The sequence below is a fragment of the Acipenser ruthenus genome, chromosome 5, assembly GCF_902713425.1.
Source record: "Acipenser ruthenus chromosome 5, fAciRut3.2 maternal haplotype, whole genome shotgun sequence".
NCBI lineage: Eukaryota > Metazoa > Chordata > Actinopteri > Acipenseriformes > Acipenseridae > Acipenser > Acipenser ruthenus.
Genome location: NC_081193.1, coordinates 39,955,040 through 39,972,739, shown reverse-complemented (window position 1 = coordinate 39,972,739; position 17,700 = coordinate 39,955,040). Strand labels below are relative to the sequence as shown.

Below are 17,700 nucleotides of genomic sequence, written 5' to 3'. Positions count from 1 at the left end.
AGCTCCTAATTTACAGCATTATGTAAATGTCATAATTTGTCACATCGCAGGATTAGGCAATCATGCAAAAAAGGGTTAAAAAAAACAACAAAAAAAAAAACCAGTTGTCTTAAATTTGCCTTTGTATTAGAAACCGAAACTGTATCATCAAGGAACGCGATTTATTGTTTGCTTAGCCACACACCCATTCAGAAGATTGTGTGTGCTGCGTATTAGACTATAGGTTTTACTAGGCTATATCTATATCGGCTGCACAGTATAGAACATAGCATATTAAACATCTGTGAAGTTCGACTGGCTATTGGATGTTTCACTCCAGTACTCATCTGCTTGTGCAAACAAAAAGTCCTGCTTGTGCCAGCCACTACGAGGAGAGTACAGATAGCAGCAGTATAATATTAACTAGTGGGCTTCTGTTCCTGTATCTGCCAAGCCTGTGCAAGCGATACTGTGGAGCATTCCGGTGGACTGTAACATCCTGCTGATATACAGCTTCTACCCTGTCATGCTGCTGTTGTTGTCCGAGCAACCATTAACAGCACAGTATCATATTTTCCTGCCTTTTGTTCCATGCTGAATATTTCAATCAGCTGTAGCAGGATTTGAATGCAACAAAAACAGAAGGGATTTCTTTTCTGGCAGGAAGAAGCAGTGTGCGCACTGGGGTCTGATTGTACAGGTTAGACCTTGAAGAAGCAGCAGCATCCTTCTTAGCAAGGCAATGCAGGATTAAAGATTTTCCTCTGGGCTGGTGAATATTGCAAGGCCCCTTGCTTGCTTTGCATGCTTGCCGACTGGATGTCAGTGCTAGTCAGCTGCTCTCCCTGTTTACCCAAAGGGGATTTGTTTGAAGTGCACACATGAACAGGCAGCTCGGGAGCTAGCTAGCTTGGCAAGAGCTGGAAGATAAGCGCTTTGGAAAATAAAATCAGCAGCAGTATGCCTGTTTCTGCTACTGCCGTCCGACAGGAAAGGTTTAAGAAGTCAAGTACGAGGCCGACTCTACCTGTTTTATTTACTATTAATGAAGAGGATGAGCAGCAAAGGAATGGAAATGCCAGAAAGCAGAAAGGTAGGAGAGAATATTCTGCTTCAGTTAAAAGGGCTGATGTGAATAATTGATGCTTTTCCAGCTATTCCTCTACATAAAGTGCAAATATAGTTGTCATTAATTACTTCTTTAGCTGTAATAAACAGACAGTCAATGTCATTATAAACGGTAAACCCATATGTAAAGCTTGTCAAAATCTGTCCAAACATTTTTTTTTTTTTCCATGTGCCTGTAATGTGGAAAGAGAATGTAGCTTTCAGTTAATTCCAGGCTGTTACTAAATTATTCTTGATACTAGTGAGTTTTGTAATTATTATAAAAATGCTGAAAACCTCTTAGAAAAAATATTATTTGCATATTTTGGTAAATAATAACCAACACTTTTCTTAAACTGAGAAAAAGGGATTATACTATATTATTAGACATATCAAATGGAATAAATTATATTTAAAAGAGGCTAGTGTACCACAGTTTGTTTATTTTGTATGTATTTTATTTATTTTCTGTAAAATCTTTTACGTTCTTAGCCTAAAACTAGTTGCAGGATTCAAGGACTGTTGTAGGAAACTAATCTCTATTAATGGCTTCTTTGAAAATGCTTTCATTTAACAAATACACATTTCTGATATGACAGGTTTTCTGTACTTGTACATGTTTAATGTAATTACCACACATACATGTTATGGTCTAAGCTATTGATTATATATATATATATGTCTAATAATATATATATTTCAACATTTCAAATGGAGCAAACATAATATGTATTACGTAGAGAATAATTACATTTTGGAATTTTGCATTTTGTAAGGATATTAATATAGCATAAATATAAAGTGCCAAATGAAGCAATATATAGAATAGAAAGGTACAGTATCTAAATAAATGCCATTTATTTTTTGATAATTTATAATTGCTAAAAGAAAATCCTATTATAGTTAAACCAATGTGTTTCTATATTGCATTTCATATTTGCAATGAATGCACACCTATTATAAAATGCATACAGGGCAGAGCAGTAGTTTTAATTCCTCCTTAATTATACATACTATTCATGGGAATTGTATTTGTATTTAATTATATCCTGATGCAACTATCACTGACACTGTTATCTGCTCCATTATTGAGTCGTATTTTTGTCATACTTGTACTTGCTAGAACCGAGGTCATTGTATTTATCTTGCTCTTAATTGTATTATTACTTGTACTGTGATTCTTGAAATGTATTTGTGTACGACTGTAAGTCGCCCTGGATAAGGGCGTCTGCTAAGAAATAAATAAATAATAATGGGAAGTTGATTTAGGCTGAGATGGGCTGGGTCCCGGTGTTTGTGCTCAACAGATTTATTATTTTAAACCACATACTACTGGGGTGTGTTTTATTTTGCACGCCGATAGGCAAACGCCTTATAAAAGGCTTTTCCTGTTTCAATATACATTGCTTACCTGACAGCATTAGATTTAAATAGGATTGCATTAGGTCCTTGATCATAAATTGCTGCTGATCCCTCCCCCCTACAGTACCTTGTTGCTGTGTGTCCTTTAGTTGGCCGGCCTTGAAGGGCCTTATTCACCTCGGCTGCGGTAACCTTTGGTGACAGCACTGCCTGCCTTCTGGTTTTCATGTTTCATAATAGGAGCTTTGATCGAAGAGCCCAGTACTGTCGTGTTTCCAACATGACACCTAGACGAACACTAGAACAGTGGACTTGTGGCTCATGCAGTCTATTCCAAAACCGGACCTTGTTCCAGTCAGTTCCTTAATTGCATAACTAAACACCTAGGTTCAGTCAAACAAATAAAGGCCTCATTGTACTGTAACTGGACGCTGGGCTGCTCATTGCAATAAATAAGGACATGGTTGGAACAAGATCCTGGACTGGATTGAGAGGCCCAGATAAGTAACTGGTTTTGAAGGTCCAGTTCCAAAATAGTACTGTGAAGTTAAGTCACAATTTCTCAGGAAACTCCAAGAAATACAGCATTGATGCTTAGTAGCCTATGATATTACTTACTGTAGTTTTGAAACAAGAATGATACCCTATGAAGCCAAGTTATTGGCTGATTAGCTATCATATAACTATGCCACCTGTACATGGGCTTACAACCTCATTTCTTAAAAGCATTTATTTTAAGATTAAATTTTTAAACATGTTGATGTGTTCTTAGGGTAATATGATGTACTAGCACTGCAGTATGTTGTATTTGGTGTTTACAAGTTGGATTAGGTTATAAAAGAAGGCAACCTTAATGTGTTCAGTTCACAGTAGTTTTCATGTAGTTAGAAGTACAGTACACCCCTGCTATAACGAACCTGTTAAATACCCTGCACCTGCCTTCTAATTTACAATAATAGCCAGGTGCAGGGGATAATTAAACAATAATACAATTAAACAAATTAAGGGTTTTCAGCTTGTGACCTTCTGGGAGGTGTAGTCCTTTGCTCCCCAGGACTACACTTTCTCACTATATATATGTCATTTAAAAGACGGACATGGGGTCACGTCCTCTCGATGAAGACTCTGACGTGTGGCTTTCGTTATCACTTTCGGCTCAGGACACATAACTCTAGTCACGGCTAACTACCGCACTGTAGAGCCTTCATCGGTGGGCACAATCACTTAAGTAGTACCCCTTGGAGGGGGGCACACTTTGTATGAGAATGCCTGACATGGAGCATCACTGTATAAACGTATGATGCAGAGAACAAAGTGTCACTGAGGCAAACATGGAAGGAAGCAGCTCATTGTGAAATGACCAGTGTGTCTTGTGACTGCTTCAATTTATCTCTCCTATAATTGGGGGAAAAAAATAAAAAATCTGGGAACATATCTTAAAATTACCTATCGGGAGCACACTTTCTTTTAAAAGAATGGGACTGGACTGAGTTACATCCTACAAAGGAGAGATCTATCTTCCTTTCAGGAGTCTAATAAAGTGATCTGTAAATCATGGCCAAATGTTCCTAGTCACAACTTACCCTAGCAATCTGCTAAAGGCAGTACAATAAATCTGTGACCGGCTGAGGGCACAGACACATGAGATCTGTTGAGTGTGCTGTTGATACCACACCCAGGTATTTTTCTATTATGAGGGTTTATTGTTAAAGGTGAAAATTGCAAGAGCCATCGTGGTAAAATTAACCTGTCTTCTCTACCTTAACACCTAAAGGAGCAGTGGAGTTTAAAACAATTTACAAATGCAGAAGCATCTTAAGTTGACCATTTTAAAGGGCACCGTTAAAGATGTGCATAATACGGGGCAATTATCTTGGGGTTAACAGTAATAGTAACAGTAGAAAAGAAAGCCCAAGGCCATTTATCATATGCAGACTTATCTTTATGAAAAGGCTCTGCTAATCCAGTATTATACATGCTGTATACAGTAGGAATTGCATTAGTATGAGTATGTCCTAGTATTGGGTGTTGACATTATGATCAAGTAAAGTAAAGTTGCAGGGCAGACTGTGAGAATGCTTCTCATAGCTTGTTTCTGGCTGGAAGATGACAGATAACAGGTTAAACTGGAACATATCAGTGTTCATGTGACTTGATATAAACACAACCGTGTCACTTGGCTGACTTGCTAATTTGCATTGTTGGTGGAGCCACGTCGGCATGTTGGGTTACTGTATTTGTGTTGTAAAAACAGAAATTGCCGAAAGTGGTAACATGAAAATGCATATAGGCATTGCATAATACAAGCCAATACTTTTTAAAGTATTCTAATAAATGTAGGCGTTCCATAGTCCTACAATATCTTTTAAGTGCTCTTTTTATTTTATGTCAGAGAGACAGAGGTTGCAGACCTGACAGATACTTTGTTTTTTAGAAATTCATTTAAATATGTCCACTAAGCTATAAAAAGTGCTGTTCTATGCTGATATGTTCCATTTTCAGCTAGAAAGTTACCATGAAATTCGACGTCATCGGGCATGCACTACAGTTCTATGGAAGGCCATCCTGGGCAAAAACAAGTTATTTAGTACACGTTTCAAGTATTTAGTACAAGTATTGATTTGGGCCAATCAGAATACATTTAATATAGTACACATTCTAAATAAATGTAAATTAACTATGCATTTTCTATGTAGGGGCTTGTCATTTTACTGCCTGTTAAGAAATAAATAATAACAAATAATAATATTACCTACATAGTGGCTGGTCATTTTACAGTCATGCAGTGTAATTACAAGAGTAGCCAATCACCTTAGGGACAACATCTTTTTATTTCAGACATGAAATACGTTTAAAAAAAATAGAGTAAGGAAAATTGCAAATCATATTGGTGAGAGATTTCCTTCTATGGTGCAAATATAGATTTGCTGAGTGCTGCCGACTTCTTGAGACAGACAATGTTGACCGTGACAAGGTTCAGTTTGTATTAACAATGTACACAATCAGTTTTTTTTTATTTTCTAATTATATTTATTTCAGTTTTACACTAAAATACTGAGTTATCATGACTAATGTTAGATTCAATGCCAGATCTTAAAACACTTGTTAAAATTACATATTAGTTACAGTGGGGTTACCACTGAATTAAAGCGATTTCTAAGGCTCTGAAACCACCAGTTGATGCTCGTCATGGAGGGTCCGGGTCTATCCATCTTTCACTAGACTTTACCCAATGCCAAGTCCATATACCGCCTCGAATTGGGCGGGAATGGCAAATGCAAGGTGACTTTTAATTGGATAATTTATTATACATACTATTTTCTTTAAATTCATTGATTCTCATTTGATCTGATTGGCCAAATTAGTACATGTAATAATTAGGCTTACAACATGTACTAAAGTCAAATTAGAATGTGTATTAAATATTTGAAATGTGTACTAAATAACATGTTTTTGACCTGGATGGCCATCCATACAGTTCATGGTCTATGCGCATGCATACTGGGCCAGAGCCGGCTCAGGTCTGCTCAAGTGTAAATGGGTGGCTGTTGTTTATCCTGGTTCAGGCTGGGCATCGCCTTCACTGAACCTTGCCTTTGTTTCGCTTCCTCTCCAGGTTGCTTCTCTCTCACACTCAATCGAGCCGTCGTTCACCATTCCGGCTGAACAGGGAAGAGGCAGCCAGGCACAGTATGTCCCAGCATGTCCCAGCATAGCACACGTCTCTGTGTTCAATGGCATCGCAACAGCCGTGAGCTATGGTGTGGCAGCTTTTTGAGCTGCACGCCGGCTCCCCAGGCATGCTCCCTAGCCAATCATGATCTCACGATTTTAGGTCAGCCCCGGTTCTTCCTGTTTACTCCACTCCATAGGTTACCTGTATCCTGTTGAATAAAAAAAATTATATTCTTCGATGTTCCATGGGCCAGATGACATCGCTCCGGGGGCCGTATCCGACTCGCAGGCCGTATATGTTTAACATCCCCGTCTTAAAGTATTGTATAATTAATGCATTTCTCTAGAAATAAACAGTTACATTCCTAAACATGCACGTTTAATTTACCCTCATTTTGAATGCACACATCAGTAACCATTGTAATAATATAGTTAATTTTAGGTTGGCTTTTTCCAATTTGAAAAGTTTTTGTACAAAATGTTTTCTCTGTGCACCCACCTCCACCAATTACAGCAAGGGGAAGAAAGTGCTCCATCCAGTGCTGAACTATATTAAAGCTCAATGCGACTATAATATCAATATATCTACATATACCTGTAATGCAATTGATGTAACTTAAAAAAAAGGATGGTGAGTAAGTAGATTCAAGAAACTGCACAGAGTCCTTTTCTTCAATCAGTTGTTAGGTTTATTGAAATATGCAGGGAGTCTGGTCCCAGGTACAGGACAAACAGAATACTCGTTCTTACAATTGTTGCATGACATTAAATACCCTTCTGCATAGGTGTCTCTCTCCTCCTCTTTCTCTGACACTTAACCAATAGAAAAGGTACAACTCATTATCCTGTTACCATATATTTCATTTAGTATGTGTGTGTGTGATCTAGTGTGAAGACCTCTGAACTCAGTGCATTCTTCAGACCCCTGGTGCCACAAAGGTCCATACATCTGGTTTTTGTCATCTTCCTTGTTCCTATCTCTCCGATTTGCCTGAGACCCTTTGATTCCAGTGGCATTATCTCTTTGGATCTCTCTGAAGTCTTAGAGCCTGGTCTCTTCTGGTCCCCTTGAAGACTAGCTTTATGACCCCCTCATAAACCAGCTGTATATTCTAAGCAAAACCCTGTTTAACTAGTTTTATACCCCAGTGGACTCCCCGAAGGGCAAGCTTCTTTCATCTCAGGGCTGGAGATCAAAGGACTTGTTTGTACAGCCGTGTGCTGCTGGCCAGCCATTGCTCAATGAAGCTGCTATTATTTCTTGCTTGCTCGGAGTCAATGCAGTGCAAGTATCTATATACCCAGAGTATATAGCCAGTCTTCATCTATTACAGCAATGCTTGCATTTTTGGAACTAACAGTTTTTTCTATCCAATGTTAAATCACTTTTCAGAAAAATAACATGAATACAGCCGTCATTCCTCATGCGTAGCAAACTGCTATTCAATACTTGTTCCATGTTTTCCAACAGTAATATTACCCTTTGAACTGCAGTTTTGCTTCTTGAACACATTTATATGTTGTAAGGTTGGAGGATGACTACCGCCCCCAATTTCTTCTTCCAAATGTTACCATTTTACTGCTACGCACAGAATAGCATTCTTATTCTGTTTAGTTAACTCTGCTAACCTTTGCTCATTTTCACTTCAGTTACTTCAAATACCGTCAAAGACTCTTTTCTTGATAATTTCAGTCTGTCCTAGTGTTTGCCAAATTTCAGCTACATTGACAAATACTTTTTAATATGTTTTACCGGGTACTGTTGTACATACATGCATCCCGTACATTGAGTATAATATCCAAAAAGGCATTTCATTAAAGTTGTTTATCAGCTTAAATGAACCCCAGCTGTAATGTAGCCCCTCAATTACACCTTTGTTTAGAAACCACAATGTCATGAATAGTAATTTGACCAATAGTGTTTTTAGTTAGATACAAAATTGTCAGGGACAGAACAGTAAGGACATTGGGTTTCACTGGAGTGGTCAATGCATTGCATTTTGACTGCAGCATGAGTGTGCTTCATGAGTCAGCAAGATGTATGGTATTATATTACTGCTATTCCAGCAGGATCAGTTTAACCCCTAAATCTGCCTCTATCTTCGTGTAGTGTAATAGATACAGATGCAGTGTGTTTTGTGTTCCCACTGTGGTAAATGAAACAAGCTTGCTCTACAGGCATATTTTCTTCTGCAGTACCTGATTGCTGTTATCTGTTCGATTGCCAGCTAATGACTGCTTTGTGAAAATGTTAACTATAAATACATTAAAAAGATCCTACAAGCAAAATATTTTGAATTTATATATAAAACATAGTTTAAACATTTTAGCAAACAATATATGCCTGATAAGAGCTTGATTTACAGCAGCTAACATCCCACGCACTGCCTGGATCATGTAGTCTTTTCAAATGAATGTCCTTCCTGGAATTATTTTCTATAGTGCAGCTAGAAGCAGATATTGAAGTCTTTACAGCTTGTGCTTGATTTTTAATCGAATACAATCTTAGCCTTGATATCAATTCCTCCTACCTTCTGTGAAGTCTTTTTTGTATATATAGTCCACTGCATTACCAGAGAATGAATATATATATATATATATATATATATATATATATATATATATATATATATATATATATATATATACAGTGCCTTGCAAAAGTATTCAGACCCCTGACCAATTCTCTCATATTACTGAATTACAAATGGTACATTGAAATTTCGTTCTGTTTGATATTATATTTTAAAACACTGAAACTCAAAATCAATTATTGTAAGGTGACATTGGTTTTAAGTTGGGAAATATTTTTAAGAAAAATAAAAAACTGAAATAACTTGCTTGCATAAGTATTCAACCCCTGTGCTGTGGAAGCTCCCAGTTTACACCGATGAAAGAAATTGCCCTAACGAGGACACAATTACCTTACCATTGGCCTCCACCTGTGAACCATTAAAGTTGCTGTCACATTTTCTGGATAAAACCCCCACTGTTGAAGGATCATTGGTCAGGCTGTGAATCTGAAGGAAAATGAAGGCCAAAGAGCATTCTACAGAAGTTAGAGATAAAGTAATACAAATGCATAGATTAGGGAAAAGGTACAAAATAATATCCAAGTGTTTGGATATCCCAGTGAGCAAAGTTGGATCAATAATCAGGAAGTGGAAGCTGCATCACACCACCCAGGCACTGCCAAGAAAAGGCTATCCCTGAAAACTCAGCGCTCAAACAAGAAGGAGACTTGTGAGGGAAGCCACAAAGAGGCCAACAATCACTTTGACGGAGCTACAGAGTTCAGTGGCTGGGAGTGGAGTAATGGTGCACCAGTCAGCCATAGTCAGACACTGGCCTAACACTGGCCTGTATGGGAGGGTGGCAAGAAAGAAGCCGTTACTCAAAAAAGTACCATCTGAAAGCACGTCTGGAGTTTGCCAGAAAGCATGAGAGTGACCCAGCTGCGATGTGGGAAAAGGTTTTGTGGTCAGATGAGACCAAGATAGAGCTTTTTGACCAAAACTCAAAGCACTATGTGTTGCGCAAACCTAACACTGTCCATGCCTCAAGACACACCATCCCTACAGTGAAGTATGGTGGTGGCAGCATCATGCTGTGGGGATGCTTCTCATCAGCAGGGACTGGGCATCTTGTTAAAATTGAAGGACGAATGGATGGAGCAAAATACAGGGAATACTGCAAGAGAACCTTCTTCAGTCCGCTAAAAAACTGAAGCTTGGGAGGAAATTCACCTTTCAGCAGGACAATGATCCCAAGCACAAGGCCAAAGCAACATTGGAGTGGCTCAAGAACAAAAAGGTGAATGTCCTACAGTGGCCCAGTCAAAGTCCTGATCTCAATCCCATTGAGAATCTGTGGCACTATTTGAAAATTGCGGTCCACAAGCGTCGTCCAACCAACCTGAACAACCTGGAGCAAATCTGCCAAGAAGAATGGGCCAAAATCACTCCGACACTGTGTGCAAAGCTGGTACATACTTACCCCAAAAGACTTAAAGCTGTTATTGCAGCGAAAGGTGGCTCTACCAAATATTAATGTGTGGGGGTTGAATACTTATGCAAGCAAGATATTTCAGTTTTTTATTTTTCTTAAAAATATTTCCCAACATAAAACCAATGTCACCTTACAATAATTGATTTTGAGTTTCAGTGTTTTAAAATAAAATATCAAACAGAATGAAATTTCAGTGTACCATTTGTAATTCAGTAATATGAGAGAATTGGTCAGGGGTCTGAATATATATATATATATATATATATATATATATATATATATATATATATATATATATATATATATATATATATATATATATATATTCAGACCCCTGACCATATAATATAATATATACTCAGATACAAGTCTGAGCACTACAACAAATTACTACAGAGGAACCCAAAATGTACCGTTACTGTAAGAGAGAGAGAGAGAGAGAGAGAGCATGGTACTTGAAAGGAAATCTACATGAACAAGGGGGGATTTTTTCTGTTTTTTACTGCTTTACTTCTTTACATGGACGTTGTGTGGAATATTAATTCTCAGTCATCAAGAGCTGTTGTGATTATTAAAGAAGGCCACAGCCTGACCATGTTATTTAAATGGCAGACCTGGGAATTACTACTGTCTGCTTCTCTACTAGACAAACGTGGGGTGATGGTTGCACTGTGCTTGTCCTCTGTGATCGTTGGTGTAGTACTTGCCAACATGACTGCCCTAAGTGGGATGATCTTGGCAGCTTTATAGCCATGACTTCTGAATACCATTTGGCATCACAAAACTGCTTCAAAGGATGTTTTTTCTTTGATTTGCATAAGTTATTCAACTGGAAAAGCCTTTATAAATGACTATGTTTGATCTTTTGCTCTTAGTCATTCATATGAAGTGTTAAGTGTTTAGAATAGCTTTTATTGTTAAAAATATATACCTGGGTGGTAAAATGAATGAGTTTAACGGTATAAACACTGGATGAAATGTACCTGTTATTTATTTTTGTGTTTTGTTTAAAGCCCTTGTTCATCATGGTGATTTAAAAAAAAAAAAACAGACCAAAAATTATATAACAATATGTTAACATTATGTTCATCTGCATGCTGTTTTTTGTTTTTTTTTCCTTCACATTTTTTCTGTCAAAGCTCACCAGGCTGCATGCATGTTGATTCATCCAGATTGAACTTTGGTCCGTGCAGCTTGGTGATGATGTCCACTGGCTCTGCCTCCCAGCAGACTCTGCAAGGGAACACCCTGTACTGTGGCCAGGGGTGGGCAACAGAGCAACCATTACTTTCGGAAAAACAAACTGAAAAACTACTGCTGTTAACTATAGTTAAGGATATCCAAAAGTTGGTCCATACACTTAACTAGAAACAAGGGCTTTAAAATGTTTTACTAGGGTTTTCTCAATGAGATGACACATATCATGTATACAAATACAGTTGTATGCAAAAGTTTGGGCACCCCTGGAAAAAATGTATGTTACAATGAATCTTTCAGTGAACAGAAGTTGACCTGACCTCTACATGGTACAAAGTTAAACATGACGCCTTTCTGCAAATTTTAATACAGGATTACTATTTATTTGCATTTATTACAGATTCAAAATAATAAACAAAAGTGAACATGGCGCGTGCAAAAGTTTGGGCACCCTTTTGGACCATTCTTAATTACTTCTTAAAAAGATGATTACTAAGGTCCAGAAAGGTTGATTCACTCATTAGGGCTTCAATTAGTCAGGTGAAGTCAATTCCAGTGTTGAACTATTACTCTGAAGTAACTTCATACCTTCTAATCTGTCAGACTGTGATGGTTGTTCTGCCTGGTTTCAAAAACCATGGGCTCCTCTAAGCAGATGTCTGAGGACTTGAAAATGAAGATAATTGACTTTCACAAAACAGGAGAAGACTATAAAAAAACTCTCTCAACGCTTCCAGCTAGCAATTTCAACTGTCAGAAACATTGTCAAGAAATGGAAGTTAAATGGAACGGTTAAAGTCAAGGCAAGATCTGGAAGACCAAGAAAACTATCACATAGACTTGCCTGAAAACTGGTCAGATCTGCACAACAGAACCCACAGGTCACTGCAAAGGACATTCAGAACAGTTTAGCTGACACTGGAGTAGTTGTTCACAGGTCCACAGTACAGCGTACCTTACACAACAAGGATCTGCATGGGAGTTGTCAGAAGGAAGCCTTTTCTACGACCTCATCACAAAAGTCAGCGTCTAAAGTATGCAAAAGAAAACCTTGACAAGCCTGAAGCTTTTTGGAACAATGTTCTTTGGACTGATGAAACGAAAATTGAACTGTTTGGCCACAACCAAAGAAGGTACGTTTGGAGAAAAAAGGGTGAAGCATTTCAAGAAAAGAACACCTTGCCAACTGTTAAGCACGGGGGTGGCTCTATTATGCTTTGGGGTTGTGTGGCAGCCAGTGGAACCGGAAATATTGTGCGGGTGGAAGGAAGAATGGATTCAACTAAATATCAACAAATCCTAGAAGCTAATGTTCTAAAGTCAGTCAGGACACTGAAGCTGAAAAGAGGTTGGATATTTCAGCAAGACAATGACCTCAACATCAACCATGAAATATTTACAAGAAAGAAGGAGAAAGGTTTTGGAATGGCCGTCACAGTCCCCAGACTTGAATATTATTGAAAATCTGTGGGGAGATCTCAAACATGCAGTGCATGCCAGGAGACCTAAGAATCTTTCTGAGCTGGAAGAATTCTGCAAGGAAGAGTGGGAAAAAATTCCAAAGGCAAGAATAGAAAGACTCTTAGCTGGCTACAGGAAACGTTTGGAAGCAGTTAGTTCTGCCAAAGGAGGTGTTACCAAGTACTAAGTGACAGGGTGCCCAAACTTTTGCACGCGCCATGTTCACTTTTGTTTATTATTTTGAATCTATAATAAATGCAAATAAATAGTAATCCTGTATTAAAATTTGCAGAAAGGTGTCATGTTTAACTTTGTACCATGTAGAGGTCAGGTCAACTTCTGTTCACTGAAAGATTCATTGTAACATACATTTTTTCCAGGGGTGCCCAAACTTTTGCATACAACTGTATATATATATATATATATATATATATATATATATATATATATATATATATATATATATATATATAATCTGTTTTACCTCTCCTTCTCTTTGAGTGCAAGTATAAATATGTTCCTCTTGCTTTTGGCAATGACAATAGCTGCACAATAGCTGCAGTGCCTGGCCAGCTTTTTAGCTGCTCTGTGACTCGGATTATTATAAATAAATAAATAAATAAACCAATAAATAAATAATGTAGTCTTTTGGAGCAGACTTGTGATTGATACTGATATTGTGCACATACAGGAATTATCTATATTTAATATAAATTACCATACGCATAACTTCTGTATCTTTGGGTTTGATAACTAGATATTCAAAGAATGTTTCGAGCTCCAGCCTGAACAAAGAGAAAAAATATCTCTGTAAAATATACTAAGTAACTATTACTTGTAACTGATTGTAACTAGTTACAGTTTTGTTCAAGTAACATGTAACTGTAATGGATTGCTTTCTAAAAGTAGCTTCCCTAGCACAGATTCCAACTACATTTGTGTCATACGTTTATGCCTTGTCTGCCTTTGCCAGCTGTCAAAATGAGGACACAGTTGAAAACAAAGGTTCCGATGTTTACCCTATTCTTCAATTTAAATTAGCATTTATTTAGAATGTATTTATTTATCTGGAGACATCATAGATTTAAACAAAAACGATTTGTATTAGGACTACCCATAATAGCCATAGGTCTACTCGCAACAGGTTCCGTGGTTCTTATTCAAAAGGTGGGTATAATTATTTGGTTAAATGAAATAAGTGTGGTTAGAATATTCTTAGGACTATAATGTTGTTCTAACAGAAAGTTGCAGACAGGGCTTACTTGTTGTGCTGCAGTGACTCCCTGAAGGAACTTCAAATAAAAGAAACAAAAATCAAACTGCGAATGTAGATAAAATGTCATGTTTAACAATTTGCATTTAAAGTGTGTAAAATCAGGGTTTCTTTTTTTTAATGCAGTATAAATGGTTAAATCTATAGCAAAGTGGACAGAAAAAACAAAAGCTATTGTGTCCCTTTACTCTTTGAGTTATAGCGTAGATGACAGACTGAAGCCCCTCCATTGTTGTTCTTTGTGATGGTAATGGCGCAGTGTGGCAGACAGCCGTTGGCACTGCTGACCAGTTACTCTTGGCTTAGCTGGCGATAAGCTGCTCAGACCACTGACACAGTATGTCACATCAAAGTGCCGTTGGAAGTTCCTTTTTAATCGCTTCATATAGAAATTTGCTCTTACAAATTTGATCTTGCGGACATACTGCATTATGACTGTGCCACAATTTTTCTTTTTTATTTTTTTTATTTTTTATTATTAAATAGAAACAGAAGAAATACAATTGCTTGTCTTTTTTTGTGTGTCCTTTTGTTGACTGTCATATGTTACTCTTACCTCATGGAGCTGCTGTGTTGACCATTTCTAGTTTAAGCTTTGGAATGTAGGCCATATCTGGTAAAAATAAGCTACAGTATCAAGTGGAAGTAGGAGTACTGTCTGAGAAACCTTTGGAGCAAATAATGATTGAGGAAGCAAGTAAGAGATCTCATCTACTGTACAATGTTATGTGCTGTTGGTTTCCCATCTTTACTTAGACAAATTAATTCTTGTGTATTCTGCTTGAATAGAAGGGCTTTTCTTTTATTTCATTTGTGAGTAAAACTGTTGCTACCAGCTAAAGTTTGCAGTCTATTCCTTCAGTGATCATTATTATTAGTTTATTCTGTAGCTAATGATGTTATGTCGGTAATGTCTGTTTTTTTCCTTGGAATATTTTCAATTGAAATCTTTAATTATCAGTATACTGTTGCTTTTGAAAACAGAAAAAAAAATCCTGCTCTTGATTTAATCTGTATTAAAACTTTTACTGAAGTACTTAAAATGCCAGAGATTAACAACTGTTAAAACAGGCTGGACTGTCATGTGCTCAAATTTAAGGGGCCTAGATGACAAAGGTGAATGGAGACCAGAGAACTGAACTTTGATTCCTGAATGATGGTAAATGGTTAAACCATATTATGTCTAGGGGAACAAACACACATTTAGATATGTGTTCTTGCCTGCCATCTATTATTGTCTTCAGAAGTTTTGAGTAACATTAAAAAGCCAAAAATGTTATAATAATCAACTGTATTTCTACACAGTATTATAATTCTTGCTGTTCAGTGGGCATACGGTGACCGGGATATAATGGACTGGTTTGTCTAAATTTGGAGAAACTTGATTAGGACATTCTTTAGAACACGTCAATGAAAGTATCAGATTCCTCCAGGTAGTCTGTAACTTTGTCTAAATTTTGAAAAGAAAAACTTGCATATTATTGCTATAATACTGTAAAGTTAATTCCAACTTTTTGGTTAAATTGATTGGTAATAAAAACTTAGATGGAACACCTTTTTAATTTACAGTAGATATCAAACGTTTTTTTGAATGGCCCTCCAGACTACTTTGTGAGAAAACAAACTGCAGACCACTTTACCATATCCCTGCATTAATTCAAGATATTCTGACTTGTGTACCTTCTTCTTTAACATGGGAACAAGTTATTTGATCTCATAAATTAGTAAAAATAGTCTGTATTTATGGAAGCAAAGCAAAAAATATTACTAGATAGTATTCACTTCTACAAATTGCAAATTCTAATGCATTTAATAGGGACGCAAAGCAGGTTCTCCTGCTGAAATGATAAAGTTCTCACAGAGTCAGTGAAAGAACAGAGAGGATGTTCTCCGAAACCCGCCTTAACCTACTTTATCAGAAATAGCTACATGCCTGTTTCGGCCTGGTTTAAGCTGAGATCAAGTCATATGTTAAATTGTAGTGTAGCATACTGGTATTTTTACATTCACTTTGTAATGATTAAATCACTTTTTTTTCCCTCTCCAAAAAACATTTTTTTAAGCATTGTGTTGTAACAGAACAGTTTTAAAATAACTGGGTGTACATTTGTTTATTCATTCATTTGTTTTACTGTTCATTATGTAAACAGAATCACAGTGTACAAAAAATCTCCTCATGCTTTTAATATAAATAGCAATCAGATACCCCCCTCCAGCTCCCTTAATCCTTGAAACATTAAAACAGTACTACAGTAGAGCATTATTGGCAACATGTTGGTCTAACAGAAGCAATGTTACTAAACCAGTAACCAAAAGTGTTATAAACAATCACACTGTGACATTTACAACAGTTGCATTGCTAAATAAATGTACCTCTTGACCACATTGTTTTATATTGTTTAATAGGCTGGAGTGACGAGCAACATTCGGTACCGCTAACACCCTCACTCTAGTAAACAACACCTACATAAAGTTTCCTTTTGGTCTGGCGTTTACTGCACCACTCACACTGCCATGTCTTTGTCCAGCATATGTAACAAAGCATATCAAAACACCCACAATGCAATTGTTGTCACAGGACGCAGTAACAGTAACTAGGGCCTACTGATAAATGTTGAGTTTGCAGTACATTGTTATTGCTGCACAGCATACATTATGATGTTGCAAGCCTAATATTTCAGAATCTATTGCTAATTGTTTCAAGACCTACTGTACCTCTCTGGTTAATTGTCTGTTATTTTTCAATTTCTATTATTGCGTTGGAAGTTTGAGCAGGACTAAATTATTTCTCTCATATATTTTGTGTACAATTTTGTATTCATTTAATGTATTGGTCCAATCAACTTTAAAATGTGTTTTGTATTCATTGTGTGCAGTTGAATTATTATGTTACAACTAATTGCCAGGGAGGATTTTCAGCATTTTTCCTAATCTTCAGTTGGTTCACATAATAAATGTCTGTAAGAAAACAGTGGAGTGTGAAGTTTTACGTTTCATCACCCCCTGTGCGTACTCAGAATGACCTTCATGCCATGTAAAAGGCACTACTCTTGTGCATACTGTGAATATACTGCCTTGCTTTCTGGCTAACTGTGGACAGTCCAACCGAGTGAGAAAACAGGATGAGATGTATTCATATGACATTTCTCCTCTGTGAAACATTAGCATGGAAGCCTGCATCTTTGCCACACTGCAAAAGGAATGTAAGTGTCAAAGAAAAACTACATAACATAATGCTTGAAGGGAGGAAGGGAGGATATATTGTAGTGACATTGTTTTGTGAATAATAATGGACTTGCTGCCCAGACGTTGAATTTTCTGCGTAAGAGAACTCTTCATTTTTATAGGCAAGTTGTCAGGGGATGTCAGATTATTTCAGAGGTTATCAATGTACGTAGGCAAGTGACAAGTGCTTAATATTTACAGTATAGTGCTTGACAAGCTGAGGACCATGTTATATGAGTGCACTGAATGTGACCAACATCATTTAACTGGGTTATAAAGGAACCCATTTATGCAAGATAAAATCAGGAGGTTGTTAAATGAAGCGGCTCTTGTTTATTAATCCTCACTCTTTACGAAATGGTCTAGAAATAGTTTCTCGATTGCTTTCAGTAACATGTACAGAAAATGTCTGT

The 17,700-nt window shown here is 37.1% G+C and overlaps 1 protein-coding gene across 15 annotated transcripts in view; it reads left to right on the top strand.

Moving 5' to 3' along the window:
* The window catches only part of LOC117403426 (ensconsin-like), a 70,041-nt gene that overhangs the window by 15,089 nt on the left and 37,252 nt on the right, over positions 1 to 17,700 (top strand). For 2 of the 15 annotated variants that reach the window (XM_034005569.3, XM_059024181.1), the window contains exon 2: positions 6,065 to 6,283. The exons of 2 other annotated variants lie outside the window; for them this stretch is intronic. In XM_034005569.3, coding sequence (XP_033861460.3) covers positions 6,151 to 6,283 — 133 coding nt within the window. In that variant the 5' untranslated portion in view covers positions 6,065 to 6,150. Of the gene's footprint in view, positions 1 to 379; positions 1,073 to 6,064; positions 6,284 to 17,700 lie in introns of those variants that run through there. 11 more of the 15 variants (XM_034005571.3, XM_034005567.3, XM_034005573.3 and 8 more) reach the window with 9 other exon arrangements.